Consider the following 15,164-nt stretch of genomic DNA (forward strand, 5'->3'; position numbering starts at 1 on the left):
AAACATTGGAATGAAGAAGATAAAAGTAACAAACAGAAAAACATTTGGATGAATTCTTGCTTATTTAACTGGGTAAAAAATGCATAATTTTTGCTTCATTTTATGCGAAGGATAAACTTGGAAGAGCCTGTATAAATATGGTACGTTTTATCTTACTTATGTTTACTTCTTACCATGGTCGCTTCAGTAATTACTACATTAGATGACTTCTTTCTATGAAATTGCAGTTACTTTGGAGGAGTATACTAGTTGCAAATTACTCTTCATAAAACCGAAGTTGTTCGTACGGTTATTTCACACAAACTTTGTGATGATGGCTTATTAAAAAACACACAAACTTCGTGATTAGTTGCATTTCCCAAAATAATGCATTTATTTAGGGGGAAGAAAAGGGAACAAAAAAGTCAAGTGTTTTGATTGTAAAAGCAATTTTTATTTTTTGTTTTGCGAAATTTGTGTTACATAAAGGGAATGACACACTGCATGGGAAAAGGATAAAACAGTAGCATTTTAAAACTTCCTTCTACTTATACTAAAATAAGCTAATTCTTCATATTTGAACTAATATACTAAATCTAAACTTCAATTGGTTAAGTTCAAGCTTATGATCATGAAAAGTCTTATACCAAATTACTTTTCATTCTTAAACCTCTCTTCCATATCCAAATGTTCCATCTCTTTGACACAATCAATTGCAGTGATATCATTGATTCTCATAGTACTTTACATTTGTTTCAGATCCACTAGTGTCTACCTTATTGACTATGTTTGTTATTTACCTCCTGACAATTTGAGACTCCCTCACTCCCATTTCATAGAGCACTTAGATTTGTACAACTTTGACAAAGAAATAATAGACTTTCATATCAAAGTATTGGAGAAATCTGGTATTGGAGATGAGGCTTGCATGCCAGAATCCGTTCATCAGCTCCCGCCCTATACTTCTTTGAAGAACACACAAGCAGAAACTGAATTGGTCCTTTTCACAATTGTCGATGATCTTCTTTCCAAACACAATATACATCCTAAGAGCATTGACATCCTTGTGTCAAATTGTAGTATTTTCTCTCCCACACCATGCATTACCTCAACCATCATTAACAAGTTTGGATTTCGAAGTAACGTAAAGAGTTTCAGCCTAAGTGGAATGGGTTGCAGTGCTGGGTTGTTATCAGTAAGCTTGGCCAAAGATCTTCTAAGAGTTCACAAAAATTCCTTGGCTTTAGTTCTAAGCATGGAGGCTGTAGCTCCCAATGGCTATGTTGGAAATAAAAAATCCAAGATTATCGCGAATGTGTTGTTTCGAATGGGAGGAGCAGCCATTTTACTATCCAACAAAAATCAGGACAAGGGAATAGCCAAGTACAAGCTTCAACATCTTGTGAAAACACACTTGGGATCAAATGACAAAGCATATCAGTCTGTGTATCAGGAACCCGATGAAAATGGTATTGTAGGCGTTTCGCTTTCACGATCGCTGTTAAGTGTAGCTGCTTCAGCTTTGAGGATCAATATAATAACCTTAGGCCCTCTTGTCTTGCCATATTCCGAGCAACTGCGATATGTGTGGTCGATGATTCACAGGAAAATTTGGGCAGTGGAGAATAAGGAAACGTATGTGCCAAATTTTAAGAAGGCTTTTGAGCATTTCTGTATACATGCAGGTGGTAAGGCAGTAATAGATGGCATAGTGGAAAATCTGAAGCTGCAGAGGGAAGATGGGGAGGCTTCAAGGATGGCATTATATAGATTTGGCAATACTTCATCTTCTTCTCTGTGGTATGAACTAAGCTATTTGGAGGCAAAAGGGAGAGTAAAGAAAGGACATAAGGTTTGGCAAATTGGCTTTGGAAGTGGTTTCAAGTGTAACAGTGCTGTCTGGAAGTGCCTTTCTGATATTGATCGAAATGCAAGGAGTGCATGGTCGGATAGAATCCATTTGTATCCAGTTGAGATACCTGTGTTTGACTGTTGAAGTTATCGTAGGTTCTCGTAGTATTAGAAGGGGTCTAACGAAGATGAAAATTAGGCCCTTTATGATTTATTCTTTTTCTTATTTATACATTATTGTATTGCCAGCATAATCAACATTTGCTATAAGTTACTTTTTCTATCTACCATAATAAACAGCAGGCATTGCAAAAACACTGTATTAGGTCTGTTATACACTTATACTAATACCACAAGCCATGTTTTTTATTTTGTTGTGGAGATAAATAGTTCTATATTTGTCAGCATAGAGATTAATACAAGTTGATAGACAATAAGTTGTTGGTGAATGAAAAACAACTATTAAACCTATATCTCTTTTTTTTAGAACGTACTATTAACTATTATCTCTTTCTTTTGGAGGGAAGCTGGGGCATTGTGGTAAATAGGACCATTGACTTGTTAACACAAAAAAGTATCAAGACAACACAATTACAAGCAATAAGTTGTGTAAGGGAGAATGACCAAAACCACTCAAGATTAAGACATCGAATTTCCATAATAAACCTTAAGGTATTACATATGTTGATCATCCCTTGTATCCTTCATTCAATCAATTTCTTGTCAGTGTAGAACTAACCGGTAACCACATAAAACTGAATTTCAACACAAGTATTTGAAGTGAGTTTCACTTTGTAAACCAGGACAGGTTATTGAGGACTACTCAAAAAAGTAAATGATTTTTTGAGAATATACATTTACATCTGTTTATATACACTAGAGAATCCGTACCATGAGAATTTAGGACTACAAGGGTTATCTACCAGACTAGCACAACTTAAAAATGCTAAGGGAAAAAATGAGAGAAGCAATGTATGGTGCATGGAACTACAGATCTTGTGAACCAAAGAGGATCTAATTATCAGTACAAACGAAGGCTAGCATTATGTAATCAATTACAAAATTTTGCATGCTTTTATCCAGTGATTTTTTGGGCGTTTAACTTAACTCGTTGCTTGGACAAAACTTCAGCAATGAGCTGACGACCAAATAGGTGTGAATTCTTGAGGATTAGGTTTCTTGTTGATGGATTAACCACGTAACCTTGACCTGGCATCCATTGTAGTAAGTGTAGAAGCAAGTCTTTCTTTTCAGGTTGACCTAAATAGCGTGATACAGCCATCTCAAATAAACCCTGCAACAAGGTGGAATATAAATAATTTTTGAGTAAACAGTTTAATACAATACCTGAGACCTAACTCCAATCTTCAGAAAATATTTCAATTTGGACACAGTTGGCCACTAAACAAACCAGTTGTTCTAATTTGAAATTTTTTAATCAGATTAAATCCATTTAATAAAGATAAACAAAAGGAATTTCAAACTAATAAAACATTTCTTGTGGATGAATTATAAAGAAAATACTATGAACTGATTTATCATTCTAATAACAGTATTCAAAATGCAAAATACTGTCAAGATTATTATTACCTGATCAATCTTGTAGCCACAATTATGGAGTGTCTTCATAACATCATTGATCAAGTTGATGTTACCTGACTTCATAAATGCACTTGCAAATCTTTTGGTAGTGGGGCCAGATATAGATGTTGCATTATCCTGAATACGGTCAGATTCATCAGATGAACCACAACGCTACGAGAAGAAAATAAGATTTATATATTTCTAAATAAAAATAAAAATTACAGCTAGGAGAATAATACCTTGAATACTACATATGCATCTTTCAAAAGCTTTCCTGCTAGGAGAATACGCAGAATCTTCTCATGAAGTGCCTTGCCTATTGTTCTCTTGCTATATCTCAGCATATTGTAAAGAGAAAATGCCTCTGAATAAGCATTTTCCTGACCAAGGTGGTATATTAAAGAAGAACAGAGCTCCTACAAAAAGAGAGGAACATATTAGAACTTTTACTTGGTCAATAAACTGATAATCATAGATAGAAAAAAATCACAGCAAACTTTATTAAATGAAGCATTCTCGGTTTTAAATCAAGTGAAACTTCACATTTATAATCTTTTTCACTATATCACTCTTTTAATGGTCTTTTCTTCAGGAATGTAACCTTTTAACTCAAGTAAGATTGTAAACGGCTCACTAAAAGAAAACCAATAATATCTTCTCTGAGGAAAGGATAATAAAACAATGAATCAAATAATATGCAGAAGGATATATAAATGTAGAAATTACAAGACATTCACAAGGATCTATATTATGAAAATGTTCAAATCTTGGACAAGGATGCAAACAAATGTTGCCATATATTACAAATCATAAAACTAAAAGGACGTATTACAGTTACATACTGCAGAAAACAAGTTCAATATCAGTACGACAATAAAACAGCGTACCTCTGCTGGTTGATAGCCTTTACTATGCATGTCCAACGTGGTTCGATAAGCTAATAGATACATGTTTTTCCTACAGAAGTATTTGATTAGAATATTGAAGGTATTGTAATCAGGACTGATTGCCAATTCATCCATCTTTCTTAGAGTTTCCATCACACTTTCCATTTCACCTGCTCTGCAGAAAGCACAGAGCATTGAATTCATTATAACTACGTCATATTTGTCAAAGGTAGTTTGAAAATTCTTGGCCAACTGCTTTGCCTCCTGAAAAAGCTTGGCTCGGCAAAATGCTGATATTATAATACTGTGTGCATAGCCATCTGCATGTGTGAATTAAATTTGTAAATTACTACCGTGTTAAATATCCCAACTTGGAGAGTTACTAGAACTAAAGCTTCGTATAATAAAAACAAATAAAAAGCTCAGTTAAAAGTTATTATGATATGATATATCTATTATCAGCTCCAACAATACAGATTCTTGCAGAAATTCAAACAATGGAACAAATATAGGAACATGAGGATAACATGTGACCATATTTGCAGAACTCTTATTCACCTCCATTACATAAGCTATTCAAGACAGCTTTCTAAAAGCTTAAGCTGATAAGAGGAGTGGAGGGCCAATAATGGCTATGTCTCTAACAGCTAGAGGATAGAGGGATGACCAAAATTGTGAAGACTAAAAAACAATATATAAAGTAAACATAAATTTCAATAACATACAAAAATACTCAAAATGTGGCAATCATACTTAATAGTTATAATTAACTTTGTCATTTCCCATCAAAATAAGTTCTAAATGTAATCAAACTGACGTTGTATTTAAAATGACTTCCCGTCAAAATGACAAAATCAAGTTCTGAAACTAATCAAAATCATGCTTCCACATCTGCGTCTTCCTCATCTTCACTTCTAAGTTCCACCACATCAATATCATCTTGTCCATCACTTGATTCAAACTATTGTTCTTCCACCTCCAACTCCTCATCTCCTTTAGTCATAACTGTAGTGAGTCTAGACTGCTATAGTGGATAGTGGAATTGCCGCAATTTCCGACCGCCACAACCGCCACTGATGAAGGAGGGTTGTGGGGAGATGGCGTCACGCCAAGCCCTACCGCTGCTACGCTATTCCACTATAGTGCGCTATTTAGTGCGCTATTGAAACCATAGGCTGGCCTTCATCTTGCACACGAGTCTTTGGCTCCGGCCTCCGAGTATAGACAATGCACATGCTCATTTACCGTTTGCAAAAATTCAACTTAACCATGAAAAATATAGGAGCGAAGAATTGAACTTCAAACCAATTAGTCATGACTCATTAAAGCTCTGAAATCATGCCAAGAGGATCAAATTTACATAAAACTTTAGGTGCTGCATAAAGATTTTTGCGGTGGTATTATATACCTAATGGACAAAGTAGTGGGAAACTACAAATGACAACTTACCAGACTTGACATGTTTTTTCATCATTTCATCAAAAATTATTTTGGCTTCATGCGTTTGTCCTGCCTTAGCTAGGCCATCCATCAATACACAGTATGGCATCTGTATAAAGATCCAAATTAGTCAAATAAGACAGTAAAAAAGAGAAGACAGAAAAGGCTAAAAGAAAGACGTATAATTATAATTTGATATAAACTTTAGGCATTAACATAGAATGAATAATGCTATGAAATGATTTTATAATGTTTCAGATACAGAAAAGCCAAACAACCCTTGTTCAATTTAAAGGTTACCAATTACCTCATCTTGAGCATAGCCCAAGGATTCCAGTTTGGCTAGCAATTCTCTTGACTTCTCAAATAAACCTCCTCTGACATATACCTTCAGCAAGGTTGTCAAAATGACCTGCAATTATATATAAAGCTGCTGAGCCACGTGCCTGATATACTACTCATCACAAATTGTCCTAAATTTTGTAGAAAGATAAGTAAAACAAACCTTGTTTGGTACTAACCCTTCAGATTCCATATCTTGAATCAGTGCATCAGCTTTTGTGAAGTCTCCACATGCTGAGTAAGCATTGAGCAAAGAGCTATAGTGGTAAACATTTGGTGAACGACCTTCACTCTTCATCTGGTTAAAATAGTATTCTGCTTCTTCCCATTTACCATTAGAAGCACAAACTGCCAGAATTGCCCCATAAATTACATCGTCCATTCGCAGTTTATTGTCTTGCAGTTCCTGAATTAGCTCCAATGCCTTAGGATATCCATCTTTTACTTTAACGCAACCTGCAATAAGCTGGTGATGAGAACAAAAAATTAGATCGCAATAAATAATTGAATCCCAAAGTCAAATATTTAGTTGTGCATACAAAAATAAAATAAAAAGTGAATGTTATATATAAGTAGAAAACAAAATCAGACAGAAACTATTAAGTTTTTGCTTCAATTTGTATAAATGACCAGAGAACAAAAACAGTGGAGGAAAGAATTACATACGGTGCTATAGGTAACAAGATCCGGAACTAGACCATCATGTTTCATCTGCCGAAAGAGTTTCATGGCGGTCTCAAACTTGCCTTTCTTGATTAGACAACTCAGAACAGAATTACATACATAGACATTGTCCTTGGCCGATTCATCTTGAATGTCGTTGTACAGTTTTAGCATCGCGGAAGCATCAAGTTTATTGGCCATGAACTTTATGTAATGGGAATAAGAATACACATCAAGCTTCTTGTTCTCTTGCATCCATAAAAAAAGCTGCAGCAAATACAATAGTCATGGTAAATGAGTTTGGTATGAATGTTTTGAGGCCCCTTTGTTACAACATTTGTTGTGGAAATTCACTTTTTTAAAATCAAATTATCACTTTTAGAAGTTTCCGTCCGTTTGTAACATATATTTTTAAAAAAATAGAATCTGAAAAATAAATCTAAAAACTGCTTAATATGAGAAGTTGTTTTGAGTAGCTGCTCTAGATAATCATTTTTGATAAGTGACAACTAATTTTCTTTTAAAAGTGATTGTCAATGCAGTAAACAAACACAAAATAGTTTTTGCTCTTTTAAAAATATCTAAAAATTAATCTTTAAGTAATTGAATATCAAAATAACTTTTTTAAAAATCCAAGACAAACGGGTCCTTAGGGGTGTTTGAATTAGCTTATTTGAACTTCTCTATTGACTTCTGACATAAGCACTTGTTAGGGTCTGTTTGGCAAGAAGCATTTTTGAGCTTATAACTTATGTCATATAAGCGCATTTGACTAGAAAAGACCCATTTGGTAATTGTCACCTTCTCACAACACAAGCTTATAACATTTTTTGATAAGCTAATTCAATTAGCATATAACTTAAAGTTTATAGCTTCTCATTTTTTACCTCAATTTTATCCCAGTAACCTTAATTGAACAAAAATTAAATATAGTATAAGCTGTTAATAATTATGTTGTTTATCGAAAGTACCTGAGAAACATGGTTAAAGTTGTTTGAATTAGCAAAGTGGTGCAAAGTAGCATTGAGGTCTTTGACTGTTAACAATTGTCCCACAGTTGTAAGAGTAGAAGGTAAATCAGAAGCGTGTTGAAGTTGGAGTTTGGGTGATTTTCTTGTTCTTGATGGAAAATGAGTTTGTGGTTGAGTTGTTGAAGAAGAAGAAGAAGAAGAAGAAATTGATGATAATGATGAATGGCCACGAAACGGCATACCAAAACCAACTGCTGATAACGATGATATCTCCATTCAAGCAGTGTGTTCGTTCACAGTGCTAAGCTTATGTCACTTTAGTCCCTTCAAAATATTAATTGATTTTCTCTACACCTAAAACATTAATCTTATGATTATTATCAAAATACCATTTTTTTTTTTTTACCAAAATATCAAACATACATAATTAATTCAAACAATCCTGTAGTTCAAATTCTAAATTTAATTTTTCTCGTGAGTTTAGCTTTGCTAGGGACAATACATAATATATATATAGGTCCTGGAGGTCAAATGCCGAAATCATACTTATTAGTTTTTAAAAGATGAATTCTAAACCTAATTAATCAAATACAATCTAAATTAAATTTTGTATCAAAATTAATATAGATGAAACTTAGATGTCTCCAACAATTTGTCTTAACACACTATATCAAGCACATATTTTATTCTTATTAGTTAAAATTATACAAGTCTCACTAAATTTGTATGAAACTTATTTGATTTAGTGAAGTCAATTTGCCTTTCATCTAAAAAAAAATAGTGTCTCGTATTTCTGAGGTAAAAAGTCTCATCCAATAAAAAAATAGTGTTTTTTTAAAGTGTTTTTTATTAAAATAATAAAATAAAATAAAATAGTCCTTTTTTTAAATAGGGGGGAGTTCTATCATGGGAATAAAAAAAATCCGGTGACTGGGGTGTGGTTTTTAAATTGAAAGAGTGTGGGGAGTTTAGGAGTGAAGAATATTAGAATTTTTGATAAAGTTCTCCTAGTCAAGTTGCCTTTGAGGTTGTTAAACGGATGTTAATTGCCGATTGAAAGAGGTGCTAAAAGCAAAATATAGGGTGGCAATTTTCACAACCCCGGATGTTCAAATTCCCTTTATAGATTCCATTTCGGTGATATGGTGAAATGGTATGTGCAATGTGGAGCTTCTTAGTGGAGTGGCAATGATTGGTTGGATTCATAGTTTTGCAAAAAGTGCGTGATGGAAGGATGTCATCCTTTTGATCTAAGAGGTGGCTTGGTGAATCACCCCATTGTTTGGTTTTACCTAGAATCTTTTCAATTTCGTCGCAACCTAGTTCTAAAATTAAGGAGATAGGTGAGTGGGTAGATGGAGAATGGAGATGGAACCTTCTGTGGCATATAAATTTATGTGTGGGAGGAGTTGGTTTCGAAGTTTTTGGACTATCTTCAAGTGGCTACAATGGGCTATTCTAAGGATGAGTGGCAATGTCGTGCAAACGATTGAGGTAAGTTTACAGTTGATACAACATATACTGTTTTGTCCAACAAAATTTATCCCCTCTCTTCTTTGGAGACTGAGAGAGGTAAGCTATTGGAAAGAGTTTGGGAGAGTTTGCCTCCATCAAAGGTGATAATCTTCTCTTGGTAAATGCTTCTTAGTCTGTTGGCAACTATGAGAAACTTGTCAAAAATGGGTGTCTTTTGAGGTAGGGGGAGTCGTATTTCATTTGGTGTTCAGGTATGCAAGAAACAGAAGCTCGTCTTTTCGCCATATGTGATTTTACAAGTGTGGCTAATGGTGGGGTATGTATTTGGTCTTGTCGGGTGACCTTTATGTTTTGTTCGAAAGTTGTTGTTTCTCTTTTAGGCAAGTAAAGAAGAACAAGGGTCTAATGTTGATTTCACATTACAACATTGTGGTATATTTGGAGGGTGCGGAATGAGTTAATTTTTTTGGGCGAGGTTCCAAAGGTCGATGAGGTTGTTGATGCAATTAAAAATATGGTTAATTAAGTAAATAGTCCCTATAAATATACATAATTTTGTCTTTAGTGCCTACAAAAAATATTACTTTAATCCTTGTAGAAAATTTTATTGCCATCTTTAGTCCTATAAAATGCTAAAGGAAAATGTTACATGAACTAAAAAGTACAATTTTTTTTTTGTTGTAGAAAATAAAGATGAAATTCTAGATATTTATAGAAATCATTTACTTGATTAACTCCTAGAAATATTATTTGGAAATAGGATTTTTGCTCGAAAGACATGAGCTCGGTATCTTTTATATGAGTGTGGTTTGTAAATCCTTTGGAGTGGATGAGTAATTAGGAGGTTTCTTCTATCTTAGGGGATTTCTTTTTGTATGTGAGTTTAATACCATTTGTACCCTTTCTGTTGGTTGGGTTTAGCAGTCAATATATAATTTTTCGCCGTTAACAATTATGATATATATTGGTGTCTTTTCTGTAATCCTTGAATCTTTTACACTGTGTTTGGAACGCAAGAAATAAGGACGAGAGAGAGATTGAAGAGAGAAAGTGGGAAGAGAGATACAACTTCTCCCGTTTGGAAGATCGAAGAAATAGAGAAGAGATGTCAATTTCATGTGGGTCCCATGCTTTTCTTTTTCTTCGCAGAACTGAATAGAAAGATGAGAGAAAGCTTTACTTTTCCATTTTTTCCTTTTATGCCCTTCTTTGCTTTGTAAGTAGCTACCGTATTACACTATGAAAAGAAGGGGACAATGGTTAAAATTTGTTCACTGTGACCGTAAGTTGCCATGTATCACAATATCGGTGAGTGAATTGAGGGAGGGTCGGTGATATTATGTGGATTGATTTTGTTGTGTTGTTAACTGATATGGAGGTTCTTTTCTTAAAAAAAAAAAAAAAAAAAAAAAACTGATATGGGAGGTTATCTTAAAAAAAAAGAAACTAATATGGAGGTTGAGTAAAAAAAAAAGAAGCTGATATGGATATGGAGGTGGGAAGGTGAGATCAGAATGGATAAAGAGGTGAATTTATCTAATTAATTATTTTAATACTATAAATTAATTTAAATAATTTCATTATAAATGTTAATTGTTGTTGGTTTCAATTTATAATTGTTTTTCGATTCTGTTTTAATTTATAATTGTTAAAATTAATCTTATCATTAAACTACTTTTTTTTTTTTGAAATAAGGAAGATATACTAGAACTATGAATTAACTTTTTTTTGTTGGTCCAAAAAATATGAATTAATTTATTTTACTATAAATTAACTTTAATTGAAGGATTTTTTAGTTAAGGGTATTTTGGTACTTTTCAAAATAGTCAACACTTCACTCTTCTCAATTTCTTTTATCTCTCTTTTATACCAAACAACCCACCAAATCTACTCTATTTCTTACCTCTTTCTCTCTTCTTAAACTCTCTCTTACCTATTTCTCTCTTCACAATTTCTCTTCCAAACCAAACACACCCTTATTGTTTCAATCATAATAATATTCCTTGTGATGTGATTTGTTTTAATATATATCATATTTTTTGTCTTTTAAAAAAAAAGATTTGTTGCTTGCCATATACACTTCGAATGACTTACCTTTCTCTCGTCTCAAGTCAAGCATTAATTTTTTGTTGAAAAGGCCAAGTCAAGCATTAATGACTAAATATTCTTTTCTTTTTTACTGATATAGTGACTTAATATTCTCTTTTTTATTAAAATAAAATTATTTTATTTTTTCTGCTGATGTACGAAAACTTAGAAAAAAGCATTCTACCAAAAAAAACCTTAGAAAAAGCAACAATTTTCATATCTTTTATTATTTTTTCCAAAACGAGACATAAAAACAACCTAAAATATCTATTGAAAGATTGTGTTGTGTTTTTAAGAAACACGCGAACTTGCTTAGCTGTCTCCTTTGGTTTTAGATATTTCTCTCTCCGTAGACTTGACTTGACTTGGTAACCAAGTAAGTCAATATATAAATATTATTAGAAGGAAGGGTTTTCCTAACAACATTACTTACAATACTGTGATTGAAAAACTATCTTTGTTTCTCCAAGAATGGAACTTCTGAGTTCATTGACGAAAGAAGAGATTTTAGAGGTTCTCTCTCATGGTTTATGTCGCCACTGTGAAACCCTTGTTCATGATCGTACCAGAACCACCCTTCATAAAAGTAAGTAATACTCTTTTCCTCTCTTTTTCATTATTATTTGTGCGTGCAGTTTTTTTAATTAACATGAGAGTGATATCAGTTCAATATTCTCTTTATTATTTGAGATTGAGGGCTTTCAGGTTTTCCTTATTTCGGATCATGCTAACTTTTAGGGTACAAGTTAAGAAGTTAAAAAAGAAATTAAGAGAAAAGTTGTATATTAAAAAGATAACTTTTGAAATTTTAAAGATGTTGAATCCACAAATTAGATAAAACTTCTAATTTTAGTTTTTTAACTTGTGTCCTTAGGATTTAACTTATGCTCTTAAGGTATAAGATAACATTTCCTTTTTCTTTAACTTTTTTACTTTGTACTAACAAAAAAATTGTTTTTCCACCGTCAATAAATCATAACCATTAGAAACATTTAGAAATTGTATGTAAGTATATTTGTGCTAGCAGTGAATTGCATGTAACTTTTTCATCATCTCAATATAGGAAAGCGTGATGAGAATTTGTATCCTGCTGAAGACTTGGAAAGTTATGGAGATGCAATAGACTTGTCTATAGATGATAATGGTTCAATTTTAGAATCTTTCAACAAAAGAATTAGAAAAGAGTGGAAGAGTCCAACTAACTTTATACATAAACATGATTCTATGAGAGATAACAAGTCCAATTTTGATTCTTCACCTAAATATTTGAAGGAACGCAAACGATCTGATATTGAATTGTTGTTATGTGATGGAATTGTTGATGTTTCTCCACCTGATAATGAGTTGATGGAGGAACGGGATGAGCGTATTCGGTATTCTGAAGTTCACTGCAATAAAGATTTTATCTATATAGAAAGGATCAATGGAAGAGATACAAATTTATTAGAGGGTCTTGAACTTCACAGTGGTGTCTTCAATTCTACGGAGCAGAATGAAATTGTTGACTATATATATAGATTGCAACGGAGAGGACAACAAGGAAGACTGAGAGGTATATGCAAAACTTCCTATTTTCTCTTTATTCTTCAATTCAGTCACAATTCCTTTGATTTATTTGTTAACTTCAACATATACTTTTTTGTTTTTCTTTGGTTCATATTTGTACTCATATTTGTTGCACCTTCTTAGTATATTGTTGTTATCATGCTAAACTCGGAACAAATACCAAAATTAGCACACTTTTTTTAGGATACAAAATGTGGAATTAGATGTTTTTTGATTTGTTTTTATGCCAAGATTTCGATTCAATGTAAACCCGTGGTACCAAGTTTGATTCATACTAAAAAAGTAGAGTCCATTTTTTTTCTTTCTTTTGTGACTTTGCAATAGTTTCAAATTGGTTGATTCTGGATACATCACTCTTTTTTTCATAACTTTAAATATACACTAGATCCTCTCTAGGAATGTTCTGCACAATAATTGGTCTGATACTTGCATACCTAAAGTCTATTCTAACAACTAGCACTATTGGTAAAATATTGCTCCTCTCAATCACTAGTACATGGAATGAATTTGTAATTCTTACATCTACTGGCCTTTATTATTCACAGATAGAACATATTCAAAACCTAGAAAGTGGATGCGAGGTAAAGGTCGTGAAACCCTTCAATTTGGCTGCTGCTACAACTATGCAGTGGTAAGTAATTAAGGTTGATTTCAGTTTCATCTCTAGTTAGTAGTTATTAATTGATACTAATTATTTTTGTAAAATGATGCAGGACAAAAATGGTAACCCCCCTGGTATAAGTAGAACCGAAGAGGTTGATCCATTACCACGCGTGTTCAAGCAAATGATAAAGAGGATGGTGAGATGGAACATAATTCCTCCTACGTGTGTTCCTGACAGTTGCATTGTCAACATATATGATGTAGGGGACTGCATTCCTCCTCACATTGACCATCATGACTTTGTCAGGCCGTTTTATTCCGTCTCTTTCTTGAACGAAGCTAAAATATTATTTGGTTCAAATCTGAAAGCTGTTCGTCCAGGAGAGTTTTTTGGTCCCGCTTCGATTTCTTTGCCTGTTGGGTAATTATCTTCTTTTCCCTTTTCTTGTAACTTCTCACAAATCGTTTTTTTAATCATGACCTTTATTTTTTTTCCCATGTATTTGTTGTTTAGAAACTTGATAGTGCTTATTTTGATCATGCAGGTCGGTGTTTGTCTTGAAGGGTAATGGTGCAGACATCGCTAAACACTGTATTCCATCAGTGTCATCAAAAAGGTATTTCAAATACCACAAATTTTATATTCACTTGAAAATCCTATCATGTTTTATTGTATTGCTTATATCTAATAGTTATTCTTTTGTTGTAGGATTTCTATTACATTTAGAAAGATGGATAAGAGAAAGTTACCATACACTTATTTACCTGATCATGACCTAGTGGGAATCAAGCCACTTCTCATCAAATAACGTTTTAACGAGGCAGAGAGTGCTGAATCTTATACAATTTGGAAGACTGGAAAAGATTGCTTCACGTCAAATATGAATATCCTACACCTGTTAATGATAGCTCTACAACATTGAAGACGAATTCACGCGCAAGGGAAAGCATTTAGTTTCAACAGAATTACTCTTCAATTGCTTGTTTCTTATTGTAAATACTTTCTTCCATTCTAAGAGGAAAGTATTCTCTTAACGACACATTGGGGAATTTCATACCTCAATATATGTACATTTTGTAACTACCACATTCTATTTTGAGAAATGACTTTTGTAGTATTTGTTTAATGAGAAATGATAGAATTGTTATTGCATTTCACACTGCTATATTGTCTGAATTTATGATAAAGTCTGCAAAATCTCCAGTTGAAAGTTACTTATAATAGGACTATATTTTTGTGAAGTTGATTCGTGAATAAATTAAATATACAGGAGTGCTATTTCTCCCGAAATAAATTGTCCCGAGCATTCGGGAAGGGTTAATTTAGTTACAACAAAAAAAATAAAAAAACAGTCTTCATTTATTATAGTGGGCCATGGCCACAATACATGGGTGGGTAGGCAATATAAATGCTGTCGGGATAACCTCAGGAAAATTCATTCGGGAAGTTAAGCATTATTCTTAAATATATTTCTCTTATACTTAAACATCCAATCAAATATGTTTATTGTGGAAGAATCAAATGCTATGTGCGGTTCTTGTATAAGAAAAAAAAGTGAGTGTACTAGGTAAATTTCTGAACCAGAAAGCAAATAACTAATACAGATAAATATGTTGCGAAAAACATATTGATGGTTCATATGCTTAGCAATCACAATCATTGTGAAAAACAGAAGTATCAACTAGTATATGATGACAGATACAAATATTGACA

General features: G+C 33.1%; 3 protein-coding genes across 3 annotated transcripts; 2 read left to right on the plus strand and 1 right to left on the minus strand.

The window, feature by feature from the left end:
• Positions 1 to 473: 473 nt before the first annotated feature.
• KCS7 (3-ketoacyl-CoA synthase 7) lies at positions 474 to 2,232 on the plus strand. Its single transcript, XM_085741676.1, has one exon. It carries the CDS (start codon positions 605 to 607, stop codon positions 1,973 to 1,975), a length of 1,371 nt encoding a protein of 456 aa, XP_085597802.1. The 5' UTR covers positions 474 to 604; the 3' UTR covers positions 1,976 to 2,232.
• Positions 2,233 to 2,641: 409 nt separating this feature from the next.
• On the minus strand, positions 2,642 to 8,026 carry EMB3103 (Pentatricopeptide repeat (PPR) superfamily protein). Its single transcript, XM_085741674.1, has 9 exons — positions 7,718 to 8,026; positions 6,750 to 7,013; positions 6,247 to 6,549; positions 6,049 to 6,153; positions 5,751 to 5,850; positions 4,302 to 4,621; positions 3,654 to 3,830; positions 3,421 to 3,549; positions 2,642 to 3,124 (listed from the first exon to the last, which is right to left on the minus strand). The coding sequence occupies exons 1-9, from the start codon at positions 7,991 to 7,993 to the stop codon at positions 2,906 to 2,908; spliced, it is 1,893 nt and encodes a 630-aa protein (XP_085597800.1). The 5' UTR covers positions 7,994 to 8,026; the 3' UTR covers positions 2,642 to 2,905.
• A 3,673-nt stretch (positions 8,027 to 11,699) lies between these two features.
• Positions 11,700 to 14,608, plus strand: LOC146943408 (RNA demethylase ALKBH9B-like). Its single transcript, XM_085741677.1, has 6 exons — positions 11,700 to 11,867; positions 12,345 to 12,833; positions 13,393 to 13,478; positions 13,561 to 13,871; positions 13,996 to 14,067; positions 14,160 to 14,608. The coding sequence occupies exons 1-6, from the start codon at positions 11,753 to 11,755 to the stop codon at positions 14,257 to 14,259; spliced, it is 1,173 nt and encodes a 390-aa protein (XP_085597803.1). The 5' UTR covers positions 11,700 to 11,752; the 3' UTR covers positions 14,260 to 14,608.
• Positions 14,609 to 15,164: the final 556 nt, after the last annotated feature.

This window comes from Medicago sativa, chromosome 2 (assembly GCF_051527215.1).
Source record: "Medicago sativa cultivar Bolivia chromosome 2, Bolivia_mono, whole genome shotgun sequence".
In the NCBI taxonomy this organism is placed as follows: Eukaryota; Viridiplantae; Streptophyta; class Magnoliopsida; order Fabales; family Fabaceae; genus Medicago; species Medicago sativa.